The sequence below is a fragment of the Aotus nancymaae genome, unplaced genomic scaffold, assembly GCF_030222135.1.
Source record: "Aotus nancymaae isolate 86718 unplaced genomic scaffold, 86718_ANA_hifiasm-v0.15.2.pri h1tg000022l_1, whole genome shotgun sequence".
In the NCBI taxonomy this organism is placed as follows: domain Eukaryota; kingdom Metazoa; phylum Chordata; class Mammalia; order Primates; family Aotidae; genus Aotus; species Aotus nancymaae.
Genome location: NW_026988435.1, coordinates 46,951,970 through 46,977,824, shown reverse-complemented (window position 1 = coordinate 46,977,824; position 25,855 = coordinate 46,951,970). Strand labels below are relative to the sequence as shown.

At 57.7% G+C, this 25,855-nt stretch overlaps 1 protein-coding gene across 1 annotated transcript in view; it reads left to right on the top strand.

The window, feature by feature from the left end:
* Positions 1–25,543, top strand: part of TSPEAR (thrombospondin type laminin G domain and EAR repeats) — a 170,144-nt gene extending 144,601 nt beyond the window's left edge. Inside the window, exons 7-12 of the mRNA XM_064380221.1 lie at positions 373–599; positions 1,981–2,167; positions 2,389–2,618; positions 18,475–18,662; positions 22,815–22,916; positions 25,390–25,543. Of these exons, the coding sequence (XP_064236291.1) occupies positions 373–599; positions 1,981–2,167; positions 2,389–2,618; positions 18,475–18,662; positions 22,815–22,916; positions 25,390–25,543 (1,088 nt within the window). The remainder of the gene's footprint in view (positions 1–372; positions 600–1,980; positions 2,168–2,388; positions 2,619–18,474; positions 18,663–22,814; positions 22,917–25,389) is intronic.
* Positions 25,544–25,855: the final 312 nt, after the last annotated feature.

Genomic DNA, 25,855 nt, shown 5'->3' with positions numbered 1-25,855 from the left:
ATGCTCCAGACGGGTTACCCGTGGGAAATGGGCACGGGTTCCAGCTGGCACGTGTGTGAGCTGCTCTCTTTCACTTTATCGAGAGCACAACTTGCCGTGGAAGAGGTGAGACTTTCACAAGGTCGCACTGTGTAAACCTCGTCCTGTCGGTATCACTGGGGGCTGCACACATCACAAAGCCCTGGCAGCAGTGAGGACCTCCCTGTGATGGCCTTTCCTGTGACAGTACACTGTGGAAACTGATGCCGAGGCTGAGGCACAGGAGTTGAGGCTTGGGGCTTGGGGCTTGGGGATCGCGCTCCCATGATGATTGATTGCTCCGGGTGCCCATTCTCGGAAATCTTAACCGAGTCACAATACTTCTATCATAAGCCAAAGAAAGGCTGGACTACGTGGAGGAACATCAGAAGCTGCTCACCAGCTCCGAGACCCTGGGCATCGAGGTCTTCCGCATCCCCCAGGCGGGGCTCTTCGTGGCCACGGCCAATCGCAAAGCCACGTCCGCCGTGTACAAGTGGACCGAAGGGAAGTTCGTCTCGTATCAGAGCATCCCCACGCACCAAGCACAGGCCTGGAGGCATTTCACCATCGGGAAAAAGGCAAGTCTGTGTTCCGTGACTGTCTCCAGCCCCTTTAACCTGGAAAGTCCACGGGCAGGGCTCCCTGCGCTGATTCTGCAGGTAAAGGAGTTTCTCATGGTGTCAACGCCTCATTCAGGTGGTAGAAGGCTCACCGAGTCGCACACCTGAAATCCAGGGTGTGACTTTAGATGGTCTGAATGGAAGGCCAGGCCATCTCCCAGATGCCATCCAGTTCTACATAGACCCCGAATCGCTACACTTAAAACCTGCTGAGAGTATTTACATGAGCCGGTCAAGAACCAGAAATCGTTTCAGAAAGAAATTACAAGATGGACATTCCTGGTTGAGGACACGTGATGTCCACACAGAAGGCTGAGGCTAGGCTCGCGAGCCATGGGTGATGCCTTGCACGCAGGCAGCCGCCTTCCCGTCCGGGCTGCTCTGGGCAGAGGTGGCAGGTCTGAGAGATGGTTGACATCACAGGGGAAGGACGGGGCTTCCTCTCCCCAGCTCTGTCCACTCCCTGGACTCCACACAGCAGTGTCCTGGAGACAGCACCTCCCGACTGCCCCCAAATAGTCACTCACCTGACCGCACTGTGCCAAGCACACCCACCAGACCCCGCCTGGACACGGGGCTAAAGCAGTGAGCACAGCAGGTGGAAACTCTGCTCTCCTGTGACTTATGGCCACCCTCAACCCGGCTGCGTCCGCGTCCAGTATGGCGGGTGAATAACTAGCTTTTTTTTTTTTTTGATTGATGATATCATAAGGTTTTAATTTTTTATTATAAAAAAATAACTTTACATCAAGGAAAACTTGAAAAATTCAGAGAAGCAAAGGGGAAAATATTTTGTCCCCCCACCCAGGCAAGCACACAGGTTCATGTGGCACCCTCGCCTCCAAGCACGTCGCCCGTGACCCGGGCACCTGCCCCTCATTGCACATGTCCACGCAGCTGCGCCGTGAGGCCGGCTCACTGCACCCTGTTCCTGTTTTCCACGCCTTGTCCTGACACAGCTCTGTGTGGAGATCACACCCTTACCATGGGGGAGCAGGCTGTAATGAGTTTTTCCAGTCATCTGGGTTAGGAAGAACGTTTTTGTGCATAAAGCGTTTCCTGAATTTGGGGATTTTGGCTTTTGTGATTTTTTGCCTTCAGAAGGCAACAGAAGTAGAAATGTTGGGTAAAGGATGTAGACGTTTTCAAGGGCCTTGAAGGTAGTGGCTGGCTGTGCCCACCCCACCGTGATGACCTGTGATGCGGGGCCTCTGTCCTCTGTCCCTGTGCCACGTAGCAGCCGAGGCTCTGGAGAGAGGCTGATGTTCAGGAGCCTTTGGCCCCAGGCCCCTGCCCCAGCCCCAGGCAGGCTCACGTGGTCCTGGCTTACCTCTTTCAGATCTTCCTGGCAGTGGCTAATTTTGAACCAGATGAAAAGGGTCAGGAGTTCTCTGTCATTTACAAATGGAGCCACAGGAAGCTGAAATTCACCCCGTACCAGAGCATTGCCACACACAGCGCCCGAGACTGGGAGGCCTTCGAGGTGGACGGGGAGCACTTCCTGGCGGTGGCTAACCACCGGGAAGGTAGGGCAGGTGTGGCCTTTACTCCACGTGGGGATGGCACCTGTGGATGCCTGGAGGTGGGGCCGGCAAGGGGCTGGCTGAGGGCGGGAGACTCAAGGAGGGAAGGGGAGTCCCCAGCGGCTAGCCTTGCCCTTGCGGGTCTCTGGAGCTCTGGCTCCGTCAGGGCCGCCACGGGGCCATGGAATTTGCCTCCTGCCCCCAGCGCAGCCCCTTGGTTCCAGGCGACAACCACAACATTGACAGCGTCATCTACAAGTGGAACCCGGCAACCCGGCTCTTCGAGGCCAACCAGACCATCGCCACCTCTGGTGCCTACGACTGGGAGTTCTTCAGTGTGGGGCCCTACTCATTCCTGGTGGTGGCCAACACCTTCAACGGCACGTCCACCAAAGTGCACTCGCACCTCTACATCCGGCTCCTGGGCTCCTTCCAGCTCTTCCAGTCCTTCCCGGTAAGGCCCCAGCACGAGCCCCGGCTCTCCATCACTGGCCACCGTGCCTGCCGTGTGCACCTGCAACCCCAAGACCCAGGCAGGGCCTGCCCGTCTGGACAGCACAGGGTACCGCTCCTTGCCTGGCATTTGAGCCCTTCCTGCCTAACAGCCTCTGCGTACCCAGGGACAGTTCAGGTGCCCGGAAATGGGGTGGGAGGTGCACCCTGGCTCTGCCCCACCCTGGCATGGTGTTCTCCATACAGTGCCCGCCCCCTCCCTGGGCTCAAAGCAGGCCCTCTGTCCCCTTGGAAGCTCCTGCAGTCTCATCCAAGTCTGTATGGGCATTGGGGCCCTGGCCTGGGGGCAGCTGGGCAGCTTGGCTCTGGCCCAGGGCAGTGTGGGGTCTGGGTGGGGGCAGCACGGGACACTCCCCGCCAGGCCTCACATGTCCCTGGGCAGGTTCCAGTCACCACGAGGCCTTTGAGTTGAGGCAGTGACACGTGCTAATGAGGCCACCTCTGGGGTGGGGACAGCACGCTCCTGCTCCTGGCAAGTGTGCCAAGGATGGGGACAGGAGCCAAGGTGCAGGGTACGGGACAGGTCGGGGGGCATCTCCCATGTCGGGCTCAGCCTCTGTGTGAGCCATGGTCCCTGGTTCCTGGGGAAGCAGCTCAGGGCCTTGCAGTGCTGCCAACAGCACTCCCACTGTTTGCTATAAGCGTGCCTCTCATAAGACATCACCTCCCTCGTGTCCTTCCGGAATCTTCCGTGCCCTCTGACCTGGTGACTCATTCCCCTGCGGCAATGTTCTCAGGCTGCTCTGCACCCGAGGCAGTGAGACTCACCCAGGCCACTCTTGCCATGTGAGCTGCCCCCAGTGAGGCTGGTACAGGGGCAGAGCCGTGGCGGACACTGAGGCCTGGATCCCCCCACCCCCATCAGTGTGTCTGGAAAAACAGGGACAGCAGTCAGGCCCTGCCAAGCTGCCCCTGCATTAGACAAGAGGCTGCACATGCAGTGGTGGGGGCTTTATGGCTGAAATGATTGAAGGCATTCTGGAACATTCCATACATACATCTCATGAGAGCAAGCCTGCAGGTAGCACATGGGAATGAGCTTCAAAACGAAAGGGAGGAAGACGTGCAGCAATCGCAGGTTCCTGGAGCCCCTCCACCCGGCAAGAGTGAGAGCAGCTCAGGAAACTGGGAGCATGAGCACCTTGAGAAGCCCGCAGGGGCCGGACCAGGAGCTGCGGCTGACAGGGACCAACCACGCATGTTGGTCCCGTCCTTTTGGCCCTGCTTGCAGAGGATGGCAGCAGGATGCCTGTGTTGCTCGGCCGCCTGGGAGGCTGGGGCACAGCATCGTCCAGGTGACCAGCACCCCACCCTTAGGCCACTCATGGGTCAGTGGGGAAGGGCAGCTTCAAGTGGATGTTCTGGGCACAAGGAGAGCAGATGTCAGGGAACACCAGGAGGAAATGGGGGCTGGGAAAGTGGGGAGGGCACCTGCAGGGTAGCAGGGCCGGGAGTGGGCAGCAGGGTCACCACCCAGAGCCACAGGGCTGCAGGTAAACATTAAGCCTGCCCTTGTGGGGTCGACAGGGCTGCACTGTTGTGACTGGTCGGTGGCTGGGAGGGGGCAAGCCATTGGGAGGCTGCTGTGGCCGCCCAGGTAAGCCGCAGGTGCCCAGGTGAGCAGCCGCCCAAGTGAGCCGCGGGTGCCCAGGTGAGCGGCCGCCCAGGTGAGCCTCAGGTGCACAGGTGAGCAGCCACCCAGGTGAGCCGCGGGTGCCCAGGTGAGCGGCCACCCAGGTGAGCCGCGGGTGCCCAGGTGAGCGGCCGCCCAGGTGAGCCACGGGTGCCCAGGTGAGGGGCTGCCCTGGTGAGCCGCGGGTGCCCAGGTGAGTGGCCGCCCAGGTGAGCCGCGGGTGCCCAGGTGAGTGGTCGCCCAGGTGAGGAGGCAGCAGTGCCGGAAGGAGCACACTTTGAGCTCGCTGGTGCTGTGGACGGAATAGGCGAGCGTGCCTGTGAGCCAGGAGGCGGCAGGATGAGGCACTGGGACGGAGCGAGGCTCAGTGCACTGGGGCTGTGGGTGAGCGAGATTCCTTCCGGCCACTGGTCTTGGTAACAGCCTCAGGGAGTGGGTGGTGGCGGCGGCTGGTGCTGGCTGAGCCTCGACTCTTAAAGTGCATGTGCCAAAATGTCTGCCCATGTCCTGCCACGTCATCCTCACAGCACCTTGAGAGGGGAGTGCAGCCACTCGTCCCTTTACCCACGAGGACACTCAGAGTGGTGGAGGGGTTTGCCTGTGGCAGAGTGGGATCAAGCCCGGCAATGTGGCCTGCCGCTCAGTGTGACACGGCGCAAGGCAGAGCCGAGCACAAGCGCCTCGTCTTACCGGTCCCTGCACGGTCCCCTCACCACAACACGCATGCTGCTAAGACGCTGGGAAACCACATGGGCTTCCTGGGCTGGTGGCCACGTGCTGGCGTGCAGACAGCTGACCTGAAGGAGGGTTCAGGAGCCTTCGGTCATGGGTTAGCCTGGCCACAGGGCTCAGCAGGGACGGCTCCCCCGACGAGGAATCATTGGCCTGGAGCCGGACTTGAGGCCAGTGAGGTTTGAGATGCGAAAGTGGCTGCAAGCCGGAGCCAAGAGCAGGACATGGGCTGGAAGTCGGGACCCCCAAGGAGGCCTCTACACGCAGGGACAGCGGCTAAAGAGGCAAATGGTGACATTGAGCAGCAGCACAAGGGTGGTTTGGGGACCAGGGCGCAGCTGCAGAGCACCGGCGATCTAGCCGACAGTGGTTCCCTTGGAAACACCCGGGCTCCATAGCTGTCACATGTGCCATCAGGATCACGTGGGTGCCCTAACAGGAACGTGTGCCCTGCTGGAAACACCTGGGGCTCCACAGCTGTCACATGTGCCATCAGGATCACGTGGGTGCCCTAACAGGAACATGTGCCCTGCTGGAAACACCTGGGGCTCCACAGCTGTCACATGTGCCATCAGGATCACGTGGGTGCCCTAACAGGAACGTGTGCCCTGCTGGAAACACCTGGGGCTCCACAGCTGTCACATGTGCCATCAGGATCACGTGGGTGCCCTAACAGGAACGTGTGCCCTGCTGGAAACACCTGGGGCTCCACAGCTGTCACATGTGCCATCAGGATCACGTGGGTGCCCTAACAGGAATGTGTGCCCTGCTGGAAACACCTGGGGCTCCACAGCTGTCACATGTGCCATCAGGATCACGTGGGTGCCCTAACAGGAACATGTGCCCTGCTGGAAACACCCAGGGCTCCACAGGGGTCTCATGTGTCATCAGGATCACATGGGTGCCCTAACAGGAACGTGTGCCCTGCTGGAAACACCTGGGGCTCCACACCAGTCACATGTGCTATCAGGATCGTGTGGGCACCCTAACGGGATCGTGTGCGCTGCTGGAAACACCCAGGGCTCCTCATTGGTCACGTGCATCATCAGGATCACATGGGTGCCCTAACAGGAACATGTGCCCTGCTGGAAACACCTGGGGCTCCATAGCTGTCACATGTGACATCAGGATCACGTGGGTGCCCTAACAGGAACATGTGCCCTGCTGGAAACACCTGGGGCTCCATAGCTGTCACATGTGACATCAGGATCACGTGGGTGCCCTAACAGGAACGTGTGCCCTGCTGGAAACACCCGGGGCTCCACACCAGTCACATGTGCCATCAGGATCGTGTGGTCACCCTAACAGGAACATGTGCACTGCTGGCTCCCAGCTCACACATGCAGAGCCTGGCACACCAGAGCATGTTCGAGGAGCTTTGCCAGAATGAGGAAGGGATTTGAAACGTATCACACAAGGAACAATTGCAGGACTTAAGGCTTTATCCTGAAAGAAGACGTGGGTAGTCACTTCCAAGCAGCTAATAGATGAGCCAGAGAGTGGGGAGTGAGCCTTCCCAGGGTCTCGAGAGCAGAGTTGCACATCCTGGATGGAAAGGCACCACAAGTGACTTTCTCGTCAACTAGGCAAGGTCTCCTAATAGCTGTTGAACCACGGAGAGGCTTCGGTCCTGGGGGCCCTGCATTCTAAGTCACAAAGTGAGGTGACAAGAGAAAGGATCCCTGCAGTGGCTTGGGGGGTACATTTTGAAGATTACCATCCTACATCTACCAACACTGTGATCTTAAAGCTCCTATGATAACACCAAGTCCAATTTACAACGTCCTCTTCATGACACTTCACCAAGGTGCACAAGATACCCCAGCGTCCCGGAGTGCACCTGGCCAGCGGCACACGTCACCTGCTACCATCCTCCCCAGAGCACACCCAGCCTGCTACAAGTCACCCATGCCATTCTCCCCAGAGTGCACCCAGCCAGCTACATGTCACCCATGCCATCCTCCCGATATCACACCCAGCCAGCCACACGTCACCCATGCCATCCTCCCCAGAGCACACCCGGCCAGCTACACGTCACCCACTGCCATCTTCTCCAGAACACACCCAACCAACTACACGTCACCCATTCCATCCTCCCCAGAGTGCACCCGGCCAGCTGCACATGTCACCCACTGCCATCCTCTCCAGCTAAGGGGCCCTGATGTTTGCCAAAAATCCTAAAAAGTGCAGGAGTCGGGCTAAAGAAAATAAAGATGTGCTGAAAGAAACTGAGCTAGCTCTAGAAACAGAAAGGATTTTTTTTTTTTTGAGACTGAGTCTTGCTCTGTCGCCCAGACTGGAGTGCAATGGCGCAATCTCAGCTCACTGCAACTTCCGCCTCTCGCATTCAAACCATTCTCCTGCCTCAGCCTCCCAAGTAGATGGGACTACAGGCACGTGCCACCATGCCTGGCTAATTTTTTGTATTTTTAGTAGAGATGGGGTTTCATCATGTTAGCTAGGATTGTCTCCATCTCCCGACCTTGTGATCCGCCTGCCTCAGCCTCCCAAAGTGCTCAGATTACAGGCGTGAGCCACCGCACCTGGCCCAGAAAAGAATTTTTAAAGTTATAACTATCTTCAGAAGTGTTCAAGAAGATATTGCACTTATGAAATAAAGAATGCTACTAATGAAGACAACTTAGACATTAAAAATGCAATTGCTGGCATTAAAAGAAGACATTCATTAACGTGACTGAAACATAAAGTTAAGAATATCTTCTAGAATGTAGAATGAAGAGACAGAATCAACCCAGGAGATTCTGTATCTGGCTAACTAAAGTTCTAGAAAAAAAGAAGAGGGTGAAGAAAGTGATGGAGTTGTCAGAGAAAGCCTTTAAGAAAACCTCCCAGATCTCATCAGACTGAAAGGACGCTGAGACCTAGGAGGGCGAGAGCAAAGGAGTTACCTTCAAAGCGTGCAGGAGCTGCCGCAGCCTCGGATTTCCCATCGGCAGCCCTGGATATTGGGAGGTAGGAGGGCTCAGTTCTGAGTGTGAGTTGAACGCGGTCTGCCCATAGGACAAGGCCGCTGGCCACTGCCGTGCACAGCTCCCACGTGTCAGCGGCTTCCTGCCATATTGAGTTCCCATATTAAGTGAGAGACCACGAGGTTGCACCGTCCTGTCTCGCGCACACAGTGGGAAACGACTGGAAGGGGCTGGCCTGACCTGTACTCACAGCCCATTGGCCAGTGCCGGTCACATGACCCAGCCTAGCTGGACCCGTGCTCACGTGTGCTGACAGCTCAGAGGCCAGTGCCAGTCACCTGACCCAGCCTCACTGGACCCATGTTCACAGCTTATTGGCCAGTGCCAGTCACATGACCCAGCCTCGCTGGACCCATGTTCACAGCTCATTGGCCAGTGCCAGTCACATGACCCAGCCCCGCTGGACCCATGTTCACAGCTCATTGGCCAGTGCCAGTCACATGACCCCACCTCGCTGGATCAGTGCTCACAGCTCACTGGCCAGTGCCGGTCACATGATCCAGTCTGGCTGTCAGTGTGGGACACGTGGGAGCCCTGGATGAGGCGGTGTCCCTGGGGTGCACTGGAAAGCCAAGACTCAACCAGATGCAAGAGAGCAGAACTGGAAGTGGTGGCTCCACCCAAAGATGACCGTAGATGTGGATCCTAGAGAGAAGCCAGCCCAGATGGTCTGGGGTCAGGGAGGGCATGGAAGGGGGATTGGGGGTCGAGGAGCCCACGGAGCACAGTGTGTGTCCAGGAACGCGCTAAACGAGTGCTGGAAGCACGGACTGCAGGAGACGAGGAAGGCAGAGACTCCAGAGCCAGCCCAGGACGGCCTTCCTGCGCAGCAGCAGCCAAGGCGGACGAGACCAAGAGCCCTAGCGAGCAGGAGCAAGGGGCTCCTGGGATGGGAAGATGGGAGAGCTGGGAGCGTTCTTTCTTCCTCTGGGAAGGAGGGGAGGGCCAGACCCAGGAGGGGACAATGAGAAACATGTTGAAAAGCAGCTGTACGCAGATCACGGGTCCAAGTACGAAGTAGGTGAACCGTGCTGCGATTTTAAGCACGAAAGGAGAAGGCTTGACTGGCATGGGGGACTGTCCCAGGGATGACGTGGCAGTCGGTCGTCTTGTCCCGACATGGAAATCGCCCAGGAGGGTGGTGCCATAGCCTGGCCCCTGGCTATGGGGACCGACATTACCATAAGGTCAGGACCACGCCAAGCTACTCGTGGTGTCACTTGGAGAATCGCCCTGTGGCTGAGCCCAGGGAAATCTGTCTGGGTCCAATGGTAGGCACGTATGTTGCTGTTTATTAGTGGAGGTACAACCCGGGCCATGTGAGGAATCGGGGAGAGGGGAAGGAGGGCAGAGGCCCTGCGTGTCTGTCCCACACCCTACACCGTGGGCGAAGAGGCGAGGCCAGAAGCCACCCAGCAAGAATCAGAGGAGCTCCCAGCAGCACACCTTGAGGGGGACAGTCACCCACAGACCCTAAGCAGGAGCAGCTCTGCTTTTGGGTGCCCAGACCAGATGCAGGCAGGCAGCCTGGCACTCCCAGATAAGCAAGACCTGGCAGCCCTGACCCCCTGCCCTGTGTATGGAGCCGGGTTCCCTTCACCCCTGCAGCCTTGTTCTGGAAGCCCTGGAATTCTGCTGATGGCAACCTTCCTTGCCTTCCTATGTTGGAAAGCCTTTTGGAGATTTCTGGAAGGTGGCCTGTAGCTGCACATCCTCAGCTGGTTGGCGATTCCACCTCAGACCCATCTCACAGATGTGGAAACTGAGGCTCAGGAGTGGGGCCCTGGCCACAAACACTTGGCGATAAGCGGCTGAGCCAGGTGTCCCTGTCCACACCTCTCCACAAGTGTCTCTGCATCCACATGCGGTCCCTCCTCCATGCCTGCCCCGTGGGGGTGGAGCCTGCAGCCTGGTTTGGGCCATGATGGGAGTACCTGGGACACCTCACACCTGTGGTGGGTCTCAGCCCTTCACTCGTGGGGCCCATCCCTTTGACAGACTACACGCTCTTCATGAAACGACATTGGGACTGGATTCTGAGCTTGGTTGATATTCGTGTGCTCTGGAAGGCAGTCGGGAGGCGTTTGTGGAGTATGGTTGCTGAAAACACAGGGCTTCTGTGGCGGGCGATGTGGTGGAAGGCGGCCACTCTGCATTTTCAGGACACACGTGAAGGGCGGCTTCCATGTGCACTGAGGACTGGGGCACTGGTCCTGGAGACACATGGGCATCCTCAGAAGGAGGCCAGCGGCAAAGGGGCAGAAATGGAACCACCTGCCCAAAGGGAGGGTCTGGGCTAGCGACCTCTGAGGAGGAGTCCCAAGGGGTGGGTGACATCTGCCTGAAAGAGATGTCGGAGAAGAGCAGGGGCTGGCGCAGGACCACAGTGCACAGAAGGAGGTGCGGCTGCAGCTCCCCTGGCAGAACCAGAACTCCGGGACCTGGGACCTGGCTGCTGGGGGCACCACCATGGCCCAGGCCCTGCAAGCATGGCAGGAGGGCCCTGGGCAGACGCGGGGGCCACACACACGTGGACAGGCTTCCCCTCCACCCGGCCTGAGCCTCATTTTTCACAACTTAGTAATTCCTCAAAACTCACAAAAGCCCACTTTCATGTTTTGCCAACATTTTTCACATTGTGTTGAAATCCTTTTAGGTCCTAGAGATGTCTTAATTTGTTTACTGTTTGGTTTGAGTTTTGCAATGTCTTTCACGAATGCAAGCTTTGAAGCGGGTGAAGCTGAGATGCTTTGAATGTGTGTGTGTGCTGTAGCAAGGCGGCTCTCTGGAGGGGTCTGTGGGGGTGTGGGTGCAGGTGGGGTTTGAGGAGCTGTGCGCACAGACCTGGCTTTCTCCCAGGAGCACAGGGCAGGCATTTCTGGGCCCGCAGGTTAAGTGCAGTGCTTCAAACACATGGTCAGTGGACATGGCAGTGTTCTGCAGCCCCAGGGCAGGGATGAATGAGGAGCTGGCTGCCCACCCTGCAGGAGGCAGAGTTTGATGTCCCCTTCCTCTGCCTGCCCTCAAAGTCTTTCTGCCCATCCCACCAGGAATTCTAGAACTTTCTTCCAGGTGGTAGAGACCAAGCCTCCAGTGACTGGGCCTCCCCAGTTTGGACCAAAGGAGGAGTGAGCTCTGTCCCTGGAAGTCCAGGCACAGGGTCCTGCTCCTTGAGCTGATGGAGTGAGGCCTGCGGTCACAGTCACCAAGTGTGGACTCCAAAATAGGTCTGGATTCTAAATGAGTTTGCTGCAGACCTCAGTAGGTGTCACAGCTTCCAAAGCTTGGTGGTTCTGCGATTGTGGCTGTTGGCTTCTGGGGTCCTCCCAAGGATAGCAGCAGCCACCACGTCAGCAGGGAACCCTCATCACAGCCAGGCCCCCAACTCGGTGCCACACACTTCCCGAGGGTCCCGCCCCTGGCTTCTCCACACACATGCACACGCACACTCATATGTGCACACGTGTGCATACCTGCTTCCTTGGTGATGGAGGGGCAGGAGGGGCTGTGGGAAAGGCTGCAGTGGGGGCCACCCTGGGGACAGGCGCCTGGCAGGCAGCTGTGTGGCGGTTACACAAACAGGCAGGAGACTCCAAGCACCCCCATGAGGCCTGGCTGAGTCTCTCTGAGTCTCAGTCTGCACATCTGTCCAGGGGTGGCATGAGAGGCCCCCTCTCAGGGGTCAGCACTGCCCAGGACAGCCTGGAGGGGCAGGGCAAAGCCTGGGTGGAGCCTGGGCAGGAGGGCTCCAGGCGGGCGGCAGCTCTGCTGCATGACTCCTGTCTTCTCTGTGATGTAGGAGCTGGCATACGCATAGGCAGCTTAGGGAAGGTGCCAGGCTTGCGGGGTCTGCAGGGCAGGGAGAGTACAGAGGGGCACCTAGGATTTGGCTGGGGGTCTGCTGAGCCCAGTCCCCTTGGGAGTGACCCGTCTGGTAGCACTGCCACCCACGGCCGCCCGGGATGCTTGTCCAGCCTTAGCCAGCTACCCTTGAGAGGATGCCAGCACCCCCCTCACCAGGGCCTACTGGGGGACTGACTTCTCCTGGCAGCTGGGGAGGGAGTCCCAGGGTGCACTCTGCCTCCCTCCCCTCCCCTGGCACTCCCAGACCACAGAGGCATCCTCTTTCTTTGCCCCATCAAAGCCGGAACCCAAGGGCCTCTCTGCCCAGCAACTAATCCACTGATTACCGGGTGCCTACCCGCCCTCAAGGGAGCTGTTGGGGGCTCCAGGTGCTCCCGACTGCCAAGTCCCGGAGGCACCATCATCTCAGCAAGATGCTCCTGAGCTGCTAGGCTCCGTGCCAGGGCAGCAGGGCCAGGCTCTGGGGAATTCCGTTGGAGGGAAGGCAGGAAGAGCCTGCCCAGCCCAGCAGGTGCCTGGCCGCTTGGCTCCCATGCCAGCCAGGGTTTGGCAGGGCCTTTGATGTGCAGATTCTTTTAATGTGCTTAGAATCTAGGCGTGGCCTGACTGCGGGCCCCGCTGCACACCCTCTGCCTGCGTTGGCACAGCCCTTGGGGGGCACCTCCTCACTTCTGAGTGGGACAACACACCAGCTTCAGCAGAAGGACAGGTTCCCTCCAACCTGCAAGGGGCTTCTGACAGCTGGAGTAGGGAGGAGGGGCCGTCGACAGCCAGTGACAAGAACCGCCCTGCTGTGGACTCGGCCAGCTGAGTGCCGGGACCAGGAGCTAGTAAAACCCCCTGGGAGTCTCTGCCAGCCTCCAGCCAGTTTCAGATAAACTAATTTTTCTTTTGCCAAATACGTCTTAAGTATTGCATGGGATACACACAAAGAATCCTTCATTGTCTGCCTGCAATTTAGATGGAACAGGGACCCTGGATTTGCTAAATCGGGTGCGCAGACCCTGGTGAGTTCAGGGAGCAGAAGAGTGACTTGCCCCCAGCCCCCGAGCTGCCCCCAGCCCCCGAAGCCTGTCCGGCCCTGCACTTCAGCAGGGGCTCTGCTTTGCAGCGGCAGCCAGGCAGGGACCACACAGCACCAACTCCCGCCACTGCTGTGTCCTGGACAGGCCTCCACGCCCACCCCCACAGCAGACACGTGCTCTTCCCGGAACAAATGCGCGTCCCACCTTGGGCTCCAACCAAGATGCAACTCAAGGCTTGCTCCCTGCCACCCCAGGAAATACGGACGCAGCCCCTGCCCGGAAGCAGGATGCAGTGCGGCGGGTCCCACCAGGCCAGACAGCCCGTCTCCAGCTTTCCCGACCTCGGGTCTCCACCAGCCTCAGGTCTGTGGCCAGAGCGCCACCACCTCCACCTCACGCTCCTGCTGCCTGCCCCTCCCCAGGGCTCACACAGCAGTCCTTGTGCCACCCATGCCTGTGGAGGTACTCAGTTCTCTGAGGGGCCTCCCCAGCCACTATCTCCAAACACACCACCCTTCTTCCCCGCCTTGGGAGTGGGACCCGCCCCATCCCCACAGCACTTTGCTCACCTCTCCCCTGACACCCTCCTAGCTCCTGTGGGTTTTAGAGCCGTCGACGTACATCTGACCTCCTCGCTCTGCTCAAAAGCCTCCTTGGCCTCCCCAGTGACCTTTGGCTGGAGGCTTAGCTGCTTTCACCACACCCTGGCCCTCTAGACCTGCGCCAGCCCCTGCTCCCCACTCTGTATGCTCCCAGCCCTCCTGGCTCCCTGGGTCCTCTCTGTCTGTCCTGCAGTTCCTTCTGCCTGGATACCCTTCTCTGCCTTCCTGCCACCAGCTCCCCTGTCCTTCCTCCCTGCCTTGGGCCCTCTCTGTCTGTGCTCCCAAGGCCTCGGGCAGCCCCTCCATGGTCCCCCATCTGTAGCAGCCCCTGCTTCAGGGTTCCTTGGGGCTGGGAGGGCACCTTGCTCGTCACCGAGATGTGATGCCTGGTCAGCCCCTGTGTGCAGTGAGCACTCTCTACACAGTGCTCAGAGGGCCAGTTTGGGGTCTCCCAGCTCCCTGGGCTGCTACAGGGCAGGCACTCCGGGGCCTTCCCTGAGAGGGAGTTTCAGGCTCTTCCGGCCCCAGAGTCCATCGGGACCTGCTTCAACACAAGTGAGTGTCAGCAAGTAGCTGAGAAGCGGGGGCGCCACGAGAAGGACACCCAGGGCTGCAGGCATGTCTCCTCGGTCCTCCCCAGCAATGTGGGGAGAGCTGCACTATGTGTGTGCACGTGTCGATGTGGTCATGCAGCAGGCACGTGTGTGCAGGGCTGTGCTGTGTACAGGCATGTGTGTGCATATACATATGCACATGTACACACATGCCCATACACATGTACGCACAGGTGCATGGCTGCACGTGTACATACATGTGTGTAGGTGTACGTGTGGGTATATACATGTATGTGTGGCTGTACGTGTGGTGTCTGTGAAGGTGTACATGTGTGCGCATGGGTGTAGGTGTACATGTGTCCGGGTGTACACGTGTGTGGGTTGTGTGGGGTGTACAGGTGTGTGGGTGTGCATGTGGATGTACATATATTAAAACATGAGCAGGCCTGTGCATATGTATCTGTGCATGTAAAAATGTAGGCACGTGTCTGCATGTGTGTGCAAACACAGTGCACCTCCGTGTGTGCATGCACCCAGGTGTGCAGGTATGGACCTGTGTGGTATGTGCATGTGTGTACAAATAGGTGTGTGCATGTATGCGTGTGGGTGTGTGCCTGTGGTTGTGTGCAGGGGTGCACGTGCAAGTGTGTGCATGCAGGGATGTGCATGTGTGCATGCGGGTGTGTGTGCAGGTATGTGTGCACGTGGGTGTGTGTATGTGGGTGTGCGGGTGTGTACATGCATGTGTGTGCATGCAGGTGTGTGCGTGCAGGCATGTGGGTGTGTGCATGCATGCGTGGATGTGTGCTGGCGTGTGCAGATGTGCATGTGTGCAGGTATATACATGCATGTGTATGCGTGTGTGTACATGTGTGTGCATGCCGGTGTGTGTGCACGTGTGCATGCAGGCATGTGTGCTGGTATGTGTGCATGGTGTGTGCAGGCGTGTGGGTGTGCATGCGTGCGGGTGTGTGCTGGTGTGCATGGTGTGTGCGTGCAGGCATGTGTGCACGTGCATGTGTGCGGGTGTGTGCTGGTATGTGTGCAGATGTGTGCATATGTGTGTGCATGTGTGTGCGGGTGTGCTGGTATGTGTGCAGATGTGTGTGCATGTGTGTGCGGGTGTGTGCTGGTGTGCATGGTGTGTGCGTGCAGGCATGTGTGCACGTGCATGTGTGTGCGGGTGTGTGCTGGTATGTGTGCAGATGTGTGCATGTGTGTGTGGGTGTGTGCTGGCATGTGTGATGTGTACACACACGAGGGCTGCCCACTCCATTGGTTTCCTCAGCACAGCCCTGGGAGGAGCCCAGAGTTTAACAGTCTGCAGGTTCCTGTTTCTTTTCTGCTGAGTCATTGAACCGGCCCGTGTGTAACACTAGCAGCACCTGCCCTGCTGTGAAGCGGCCACAGGACAGATGATGCTGAAGGTCCCAGAGTCCCTTTGGTGGCCCTGGGCAGCTGTTGTGACCTAGATAGGAATAGTCACGTCTCAAGGAGCCACAGGAAGGGAGGGTGCAGGGACCCAGGAAAGCCTCAGCCCGCCCCTGGCCCTACGAGGGTTCGGAGCTGCCCATGTCCCAGTGCCCTGCCCTTGCCTAGCAAGTCTTGGTCTCTAGCTTCAGCTCACCATGTGCGCTCCTCTGGCCGGCTGCAGATCTGCTCTGGGACCTTGCCTGGCGCCCACGGAGCTGTGTCCTCACCTGTGGCGCCCTCCCCCGCAGTCCCGCACCCCCGCACGCTTCCCTGAGCCGCGCTCCGGGCTCGGGAGGGCAATGGCGCCCCCTACTGGGTGTGGAGAATACGAGCTGACGCTGGGCCCAGAGCTTTCTCTTTCCTGCGAGACATGAGCCTCCGGGCAGGTGCGGGACAGTCGGGGGGCCAGAGGACACCTGGGCAGCCCCTCCTGAACAGACAAGCAAGGGAAGGGGCCTGACCTACTGCGGAGGGCAGGTCGCATCAGACCCTGGGGCATCTGAGCCGGGCCTTGCCGGTGGGTTTGGGCGAATAGGAAATGTCCCGAGGTCGCTGTCACAGGAGGCGTTCCGAGCGGCCTCCCCCAGGCCAGGTGGAGCATGTGTCCCTCAGGCTGGAGGCGCTCTGGACAGGGTGAGACGGGAAGACGCAGCCCCAAGCTTGACCGGCTCTGACCTCAGCCAGGACAGCCTGGGATGACGCGCAGGGACGGCCTGCCTGTGGGGACACTGGGGTGGGGACACTGGGGGGGGGGACACTGGGGTGGGGACACTGGGGTGGCACACTGTCCCCAGGGAGGTCACCTGCCCCCTCTCCATGCGGGCCCACCCTCATGTTCCACACTGTCCCCAGGTGTGGGTAACACCCCACCATGGTCACTGAGGAAGGAGAACTGTCCAGACCCCAGGCACAACTAGCGCCCAAAAAATATAGTGTCACTGCTCAGCTGTTTCCTTTATATAATCCTGCATATAGAATCATATATTAGTTAGTGCTTGAAGTGTAACTTACTGCTTACATATATCTAGTTTATATAATCATACTTGGTACTTGTATCTACTTAGTTCTATATAATCTCTCTATATAATCATACAGGTGTTGTAGCCGGAGCTGTGCTGACACATTTACTGCTGATTTATGGAATCCTTCCATATAACCATATAGTAGTTTATAGTAGGAAGAATGCCTAGAGCAATCACAGAACAGAAGCCGTACATGGGAAAACAGGCAGACCAGGACGAGAACCAAAGACCTAGGCGGCGGCGGCCCTGCCTGAAAGGGCACACACTATATGGCAGGCTTGGAGCAGGAGCCGCTCCTCCTGATAAAGGAGTTGTAGCACCTTGCATCCAGTTCCTGGGGAAAGTCGGCCTCAGGCCTGAGATCCTGGAAGTAACCGAGGGAGAAGAACCCTCTGCTGTGACCAGTCACTGCGGCCGTACACCCTGGCAGTCTTTCTCCCTTCTGTGCTGGCTCAAAGAATCCTCCCATAAATATCTTAAGAGAAGAGCACAAGTCTGTCAGCTGCCACTGCATTGGCTTAGAGTATCCTTCTATTAGAAATCCTTTGAAGTCTCCAGCCCCCAGATAAGAAGTGTCGCGCACAACACCTGTTGCACACAGCCCACCTCCTTGCCAGGGTAGACTTAATGGGGGTGGACCCCCTTTTCCGTACACGACCCTGTACTACCGCGCACGGCACGGACCCCTACTGCACACGGCCCACCTCTCTGCCCAGGTGACATATGGGGTGGCCCCCTCGCTTGTGACTCGCGTGACTATGTATGCCCTATCACTAAGTCTATAGATGGCCTCACTCATGACCCTGCCCCCTGCTTGTACCTAATAAATACAGATGCTCTGGGGCATTTGGGGGCCGCCGATCTCCGCTCACAGGTGAGCCCCCCGAGTCCAGATGCTCTTCACCAGTTCTTCAGTGTCCTCTTTACTTCTCAGATCCTGCACCTCAACATAGCATAAGGGACACCTCACGACCCTGTGGGGCCTCCACAGCCCTACACACAGGGAGGCCGCCTGCCCCCTCCCCGTGCGACCCCAGCAGCCTCATGTCCCACACTGTTCTCAGGGAGGGAACCTGCCCCCTCCCCGTGTGGCCCCAGCAGCCTCATCCCAGGGGTGCAGCTGTAAGCTCCCTCCCTTCGGCCCCACATGCACGCAGGCTCCGCAGCTCGAGGCTGATGGCAGAGGTGCTGCAGTGGGCCTCCGTGTGCAGCCCCAGACCTGCTGCCTCTTGAGGGTGGTAAGTGGTTTGTGGAGGGTCAGCACAGGAACCCAGAGATGGCTTCTGTCTACACAGCCAGGGGAAAGCCTCAGCCACACTGTGAGGCCAGGGAAGGCGTGGAAAAGAAAACTCGAGGGGTTTTGTGACCTGACGTCGCTTCAGTGACTGGGGCTGGGACTAGAGGGATCACGGTGGGCTTCCTGGAAGAGGTGGGATAGCAGGTGGTGCTCGTAAGATGCACAGCACTGGGGCCTGCAGTAGGGGAGGCGTGGATGGCTGAGAAGCGAGTCATACAGATGGTCGCTGTGGGGGGTGGTGGGTGCAGCTGGCACTAACTTTCAGGAAGGGAGCAGAGGCCAAGGAGGCTGCTGGCAGCAGTGCCGTGTCTGGCATCTGGAGTGCAATGGACACACTTGGCAGACCTGGGACAGCCAGTGAGAGTGCTGCTCACCCATACCCCTGCACCCATTCACCCACACTCCTCCACCCCCTCACCCACACCCCTCCCCGCCTGCTCACCCACACCCCTCCCCACCCACTCGCCCACACCCCTCCACCCCCTAACACACCCCTGCACCCACCCACCCACACTCCAGCCCCTCACCCGCACCCCTGCACCCACCTGCCCACACCCCTCCACCCCCTCACCCACACCCCTGCACCCGCTCTCCTTTGGTCCTAGACGTTTGGTGCTGCGGACTGGGAGGTCTTCCACATCGGGGAGAGGATCTTCCTCGCAGTGGCAAACAGTCACAGCTACGATGTGGAGATGCAAGTCCAGAACGATTCCTACGTCATCAACTCTGTCATCTACGAGCTGAATGTGACTGCGCAGGCCTTTGTCAAGTTCCAGGACATTCTCACCTGCAGGTACGTGCCGCAGCAGACTGGGGGAGGGCAGGCTGATCTCTGGGACGCCCATCGTGTCGGAATCCCCTTTAGTTCTTCCTCACCATCTTTCCCACATGAGGACTGGCCTGGGAAAGTCAGTGCCCCCCTGAACCACAGGCTTGGTTCTCAGAGCTCTGCACGTTCATACCCGTCGCCTCCTTTCATCCAGGAAGTGGAGGGGGAGGGGGAACGTTCATACCCGTCGCCTCCTGTCATCTGAGAAGTGGAGGGGGAGGGGGCTTCATGCCGGTCGTGCGGAGGGGCATACGAGGCCCCATGGGGCAGGTTCGAGGTGCAGGCTTCGAGCAGCTCTTCTGACCATCGCCCATCGCCTGCCGGTGCCTGCTGCCATGACAGAGTTACTCCCTTCCCCAGAGGCTGCATCCTCCTCCTCGGCAACACCAGGACATCGAGACAGGCGTGTTGAGACAGACGTGAGACCCAGGGAACCTGGAGGGGGGTCCATGTGTAGGACAGGGTCGGGCCCCAGATGACACGCTCTGCAGGGCCCAGGAGGTTGTGTGGACACCATATTCAGCACAGCGGGCACTGAGAATCCGTAACTGTCCTGACCAGCATGGGGTTTCCTCTGTCTGTGACTAAAACTGCAATTGAATCCATATGACTCAGACCCCAGAGCTGGAATCTGGCCCATGCCCACGCTGGGATGGAGCAGGCAGCTTTCAGGTCCCCTTGGGTTTCATTCACTCTGTTTCACTTAGTAACGATTCACCAGCCCCTCCTGGGCACTGGGCTCTGGTCAGCCTGAGAGACACGACACTTGGAGGAGAAAAGTCTCCAGGACAAGCTGCTCTGTGGAAAGGGCGGGCTGCGGTGCTGCGAAATCTCGTGACCCAGGCACCGAGGAGCCAGCCGGCGTGGGTGCCACCTAGCTGTGCACACCCTCGGAGGTGCGGAGAAGGCTCTGGAAGGGAGCGCCCTGCCAGCAGCCGTCACCCCAGGACCGGGTGGGCTGCAGGGCGTGCAGGCAGGCCAGGAAGGACTTTCCCTACTTGCCCCATTACTTCTGAACTGCTGGTTTTGCAAAGGTCTGCAATGTTAGCTTACTAATATCTTACTTAGATGATTTTTAAACATTTTTTTTTTTAAAGCCTCAGAATAAAGAAAAAGAGCCAGTAGCGGTGCCTGCCGGGGGCACTGGGGATTCCAGGGTGGCCCCTGCGTGGCCTGGCAGCCGTGGCAGGAGGAACAGGCACAGGGCGTCGGCAGCAGCCGCGTGTCCCCAGCACGAACCCACACCCTCCAATGTCAACACCGAGAACAACCGTAGACTAGGCATTTTAGAACAACGTTTAGAATAAGACAAGTTGGAGAAGGAACTGTGATTCAAAGTTAGTCGTGGGATGAAATGTGCCTCATGGAGACGGTGCCAGTCTGGAAATGGATGAGGCAGATGCCTCGGTGTTTGAAGCTGTGGACCCAACAGAACCCAGCTACGCTGCGACTTATGGCCACGTCACCACTGGGCAGTGGTGTGAACAGTTAATGAACTAAATTATGAAACACAGAAAGTACTTACTAATTAAGGTTATGTTTAATAATTATTGTCAAAACAGCACATGAAAGCCAAACTCCTGACCTTCTCCCCAGTATGGGGGGTCTCTATACTTCTGGAAGGCTCGATGTGGCCTCACCAAGTCCAAAACCCCCTCCAGGGCAGCTGAGGGGTTCCTCAGAGCTGTGTAACCTCAGCTCTCACTGCCTTCAAACAGTCTGCTGTGTTTGCTTTTTACAATTCAGTGGTTTTACGTGCAGCCATTGCTGCAGTCACTTCTGGAACATTCTCATCCCCACAGAAGGAGCCCCCTCACCCTTTGCCAGCCCCTTCCCTCCCCCCGGGCAGTCCCAGTCCACTTCCTGTGTCTGTGATCCCCTGTTCTGGACACTGCACGGAAATGGACTGGCAGACCCGTGGCCTCTGTGCCTGGCTTTTTCTCACAGCACCGCGTCCTCCGGGTTCGCAGCGTGGCTGCGCAGCTCAGAGCATCCCCCTTCTTGCGGCTGAGTCACGCTCCATCCATCCATTTGCCACTGATGGGCGTGTGCGTTCTGCCTTTTGGCCAGAGGGCGAGATTCTGAGGAATAACGCTGTCCCAGGCAGGTGTGGCCAGGGCTGCTTTGGAGGCAGAATCGGGGACCCACACTAGATGCCTTATTTTGCGGTTAAAGCGAAGCTGGCTTCTGACGCGAGCCTCAGTGCAGCCAGGCAGGATCTCCCGCCACTGCTACATCCCACGGGGCCGCGTGTCTTCCTCGGTCCTGGGTCCTCAGGTCCAACTGAGGAGTCACACTGACCCAGGGCCCCTGGCTGTGCCTCCAGACCAGGGCATGTGATCACGGGTATCCTCATCCTCCTCCCGGCGAGCTGGCACAGGCTCCATGGGGACCAAATTATAACCCACCAGCAATGGAGGTGGCTCCAGATGTCACCCTGACCGATCGAAGGAGTGAGGAGCCCAGGGCCCCATGGGCCCTGCCGGTCTCTAGACACCTCCAGGCTCCCTGCCTCTCCTAGGGACCTTTCCAAGTCCCTCCTGCAGGTGGCCCCTCAACTGCCTCCAGGGACGCTCCGAGATGAGGCCCAGCAAGGGAGGGGCCCCTCTGCTGCCTCAAGTGGCCACAGCCCTGAGGCTGCTGCACGCAGAAGGCCGGCCTGGCCTGCATGTCAGCAAGACGCCGGCCTGTGCAAGCCTTCCACCTCCATTTCCTCATCTCAAGATGAGGGGCTGACGCTGACAGCTCAGCAGGTGGGCTCCTGGGGGGAAGGGCTCCAGAAAAGTCACTTGCCAGACCCCTCAAACCGAGCTGACCCCAAGCACAGATGCACCCTTGGCAAATTCAGGCGAGGCTTATGCCTAAGACAGAACTCAGCAAAGTTGTCTGCAACAAGAAACAGCGTCCACCTGCAAGTCAACATCTGTGACCCCACAGGTCCTGCAGGCCCCTGCTGGAGTGACCTCACGCTGCTGACCTCACAGCTGACGACACGATGCTGAGAGAAGAAGCCAGGTGCAGTGGCCATGGTGCTGTTATTCTCTCTCTGCGCAGCGTCCAGAACAGGAAATCGAGCTCCTGCCTGCAGCAGGCGCCAGAAGCCTGAGACTTTTTCTGATTGTTTCAAGCTCTTAAAAGTGGACTTTTCTACCCCAGTGTTCACAGCAGTATTATTCACAGTAGCCACATGGAGGAAATTACCCAAGTATCCATCTGAGGATGGACGGGAGAACACAACACATCCATTCACACAGCGGAACATTACTCAGCCTCAAAAAGGAAGGAAATTCGGACACACGCGACAATACAGATGAGCCTTGAGGTCACTGGTGTCTGAGCTACGTCAGACACAAAAGGACAAATACTGTGTGATTCTATTTCTATGAGGTCCCTAGAGCAGTCAGATTCATAGAGACAGAAAGTGGAGGGGGTGGGTGCCGGGCTGGGGAGGGGATGGGGTGGTGGTGACTGGAGGGAGAGCTTCAGTTCTGCAGGATGAAGAATTCCGCAGGGGGACAATGGTGACGGCCACACAACAGTATTAACGTGCCTCATGCCCCTGATCCGTGCACCTGAAGATGGCTGAGGTGGTCCATTTTATGTTACATATATTTTACCACAATTTAAAATTTGAGGCCGGACATGGTGGCTCACGCCTGTAATCCCAGCACTTTGGGAGGCCAAGGCAGACAGATCACTTGACCAGCCTGGCCAACATGGTGAAACCCCATCTCTACTAAAAATACAAAACTTAGCCAGGTGTGGTGGTGCATGCTTATAATCCCAGCTACTCAGGAGACTGAGGCAGGAGAATTGCCTGAACCCCGGAGGTGGAGGTTGCAGTGAGCTGAGATCATGCCACTGCACGCCAGCCTGGGCAACAGAGGGAGACTCCACCTCAAAAATAAAATCAATAAATGAAATTTGAAATATTTTTAGGTAAACAATTAATTTACATTTTCCTGGAATAGACCAACTCATCTGTGACTTTGAGAAAACCACTCCCGACTTTGGGCCCCGGCTCCTCCTCTGTGAACTGTGGAGGTGGCTTCGGGCCAAGCCTCCAGTTCTCCAGCGATGTCCGTTATGTGTTGATTCCCCCTGCTTGTTCCGCAGTGCTCTGGACTGGGAGTTTTTCTCGGTGGGAGAAGATTCCTTCCTGGTGGTCGCTAACTCCTTCGACGGGAGCACCTTCTCGGTGAACAGTGTTATTTACAGGTAATGAGCCGCGAGCCGGCTTCCTCCCAGCACCTGGCTTCCCCTGAGGGCTTGCCTCCTCTCACAGGTGCCCCCCAGCTCACAGTGAGTCCCAAGTCAGCTGCCGTTTCCCGAGATTGGCTGGGCCTGGTGGACGGCCTGGAGCTGGCTGCACCCGTGTCGGGGCTGAGTCAGCCCCTACCCTGGGTGTAGCCACCATCCATGCGTGCCGGCACTTCTGCCTCTGGAGCCTGGCAGGGATACAGTGTGTGGACATCCTAGCCTCGGAGTTGTGGATATTTAACTTTTCTCTCATGGACACTGTGGTGTTCTCACCACATTTATTTCTAGGAGTTTTCCAAGTATTCTAAGTTTAACGAATAGGGCTGGCTTTTTTATTTTCATTTGCAGTTGCTCATCATGACAATCATTTTTCGCATCTAGCCATCTCACAAACTATCAGTCCTAATAGCTTTTCTTAAAAAGATTCTCCGGAGAGTTAGAAATACAATTACATCTGAGAATAAAGAACATTTCCCCTTGATTTCTAGGGTTCTAATTGAGTATTTAGTTTGCTTCCCTAGCTAAAGATTCCAGAACAATCTCGGATGGTGGCAGAAGCGGCAGCCGCCGCACCCTGCTCTGGTTTAAAGAGCGCATGTGAGCATGGCGGTTCCACGGGCTGTGGGCTGTCAGGCCTGGGCTGGGGTGGGGTCTCCTCCGGCATGTGTGAGTGCGTAGTGACGTTCCGCTATGCGCCTGCCCCTGTCACGATTTAGAGTGAGAGAGGCAATCCAGTTCTCAGACCCGATGCCGCTTGGTGATGATGCACAATTATTTAATAAGCCGCTGACTTCCAACTGCTTATCTTTAAGCTTTTAGCATCTATAATAGGAAATAAGGTTGCTCAGTGGTTTTCTTTTGGGGACTTAACTATCCCGTTTAAGATGAAGCCTTACGATAAATACACACTGCTGGGCTTTCTAACCACACCTGTGGGCTGGGATGGGATTAATAGTAGGATTTTTCTCTCATTTCTGACAGCTGGGTTCAACTCAGTTATAAAACCATCTGGGCCTGGTACCTTCTTAATAGTACCTCTTTTTTTTTTTTTTTTTTTTTTTTTTTTGTGACAGGGTCTTGCTCTGTAGCCCAAGCTGGAGTGCAGTGGGATGCTCTCAGCCCACCACAGTCTGATATGCCCAGGCACAAGCTATCCCCCCACCTCAGCCTCCCAAGTAGCTGGGACCACAGGCATGAGCCACCACACCTGGCTAATTTTTGTGTTTTTAGTAGAGATGGGGTTTCACCATGTTGGCCAGGCCGGTCTCAACTCCTGACCTCAAGTGATCTGCCCGCTTTGGCCTCCCAAAGTGCTGGGATTACAGGCATGAGCCATCACGCCCCGCCACGAATGCTGTATTTGAAGGCAAAGAGAAAAGGATGTGTTACGTGATAATCCCATATGATTCGGGAGATTAGCTGTAGAATAAAACAAAGCTGTTCCCCTACTTCACACTGTACACAAAAATACATTTCATATGGATTAAAAGTTCAAACGTGAAAGAAGAAAAGCTACGTGCTGTCGTATAACCTCAGGGTTCCATGAAGAAGCCACACCAGGAGGGAAAGGCCTCGGCTCTGGCCACCTGTTTAACAGCTTTACACGGGGGCAGACGTCCCATTCAGAACCAAAAGAGAAACCTTCCCACACAGGTGACAGAAAAGGAACCCTTACAAACTAGTAAAAGATGAGAAAAACAGAAAAAAGATATGAATAGGAATTTTTAGAAGAAAAGTATGAATAAACATTATAAGTGATTTGTTCTCAGAGCAAAACCCTGACAGGTTTCCCCGAATTTGTTTGGAAGCGTTTTAAAGATGGACAGTGGAGGGGGTGTGGGGGATCCCAGCCTGCCGTTTTCCATGAGAACAGGACTCACCACGGCTTCTCCAGAAAGCAATCTGGAAGAATTTAATACTTTAATTAAATGTAAACAACTGGTGCCCTTTGATGTCGGCGCCCTGCCTCGGGGACTCCACGCCTCGGAAATGGAAGCCACTGGGACAAGTGGGTCCCTTTGAAGGCAAATCCCAGGGGCCTGCAGCTGCCTGGAGAGGGAATGAGGGCCGGGCGGCCCGAGTGGGGCCGCAGAGCTGCAGGCAGAGCCGGGCTCCCGCCCGCCTGGCGGCCTGTGTGCGTTAGAGGGCCCCGAGGAAGGTCACCTTGCACCCCACGGTCAAGGCCGGCCCCGGCGACTCCACGCTCGGGAGCCCCTGGGGTAGGACCCGGGGTGCAGGGGAGCTAGCGCTGGGACCTTCCCTCTCCTGGGCCTCGGCCTCCTGCGGGCCCTCGTGGCGCACACCTGCCGTCTCCGTGCCGTGCCAGTCGCGGGGACGGGAGCGGTCTGGATGTGACCGGAGCTGCCGGGTCCCCGGCGGCGCGGGCGGGAGCGGGGGAGAGGAGCTGACCCGGCTGCCGTGTGTCCCGCAGGTGGCAGGGCTACGAGGGCTTCGTGGCGGTGCACAGCCTCCCCACCGTGGGCTGCAGGGACTGGGAGGCCTTCAGCACCGCGGCCGGCGCCTACCTCGTCTACTCCAGCGCCAAGGAGCCCGTCTCCAGGGTCCTGCGGCTGAGGACGCGCTGAGGCCGCCGCCATCCGGGAGAGCTAGAGGGGCCGCACGGGGCGGGACCCCAGCACCTCCCGTAAATGGCCCTGGACGTGTGGCGGGCGGAGCCTCGGGCGGCCGGGGCCTGGGCTGCGGGCAGCGTGCAGGCGGGAACACGCGTCCACCTCTGGGTCGTTCTGAGCCACAGCCCCAGGGACGGCCTGGCCGCACCGCACAGCTCTGGGTCCTGCAGGCGGAGGTCCGCAGTCCCCGCCGGCGCTCGCCCATCTGAGCGTCAGGCAGGGATTTCACCACCAATGAAACGTTCTATAAAGAGTTACCTCAAACAA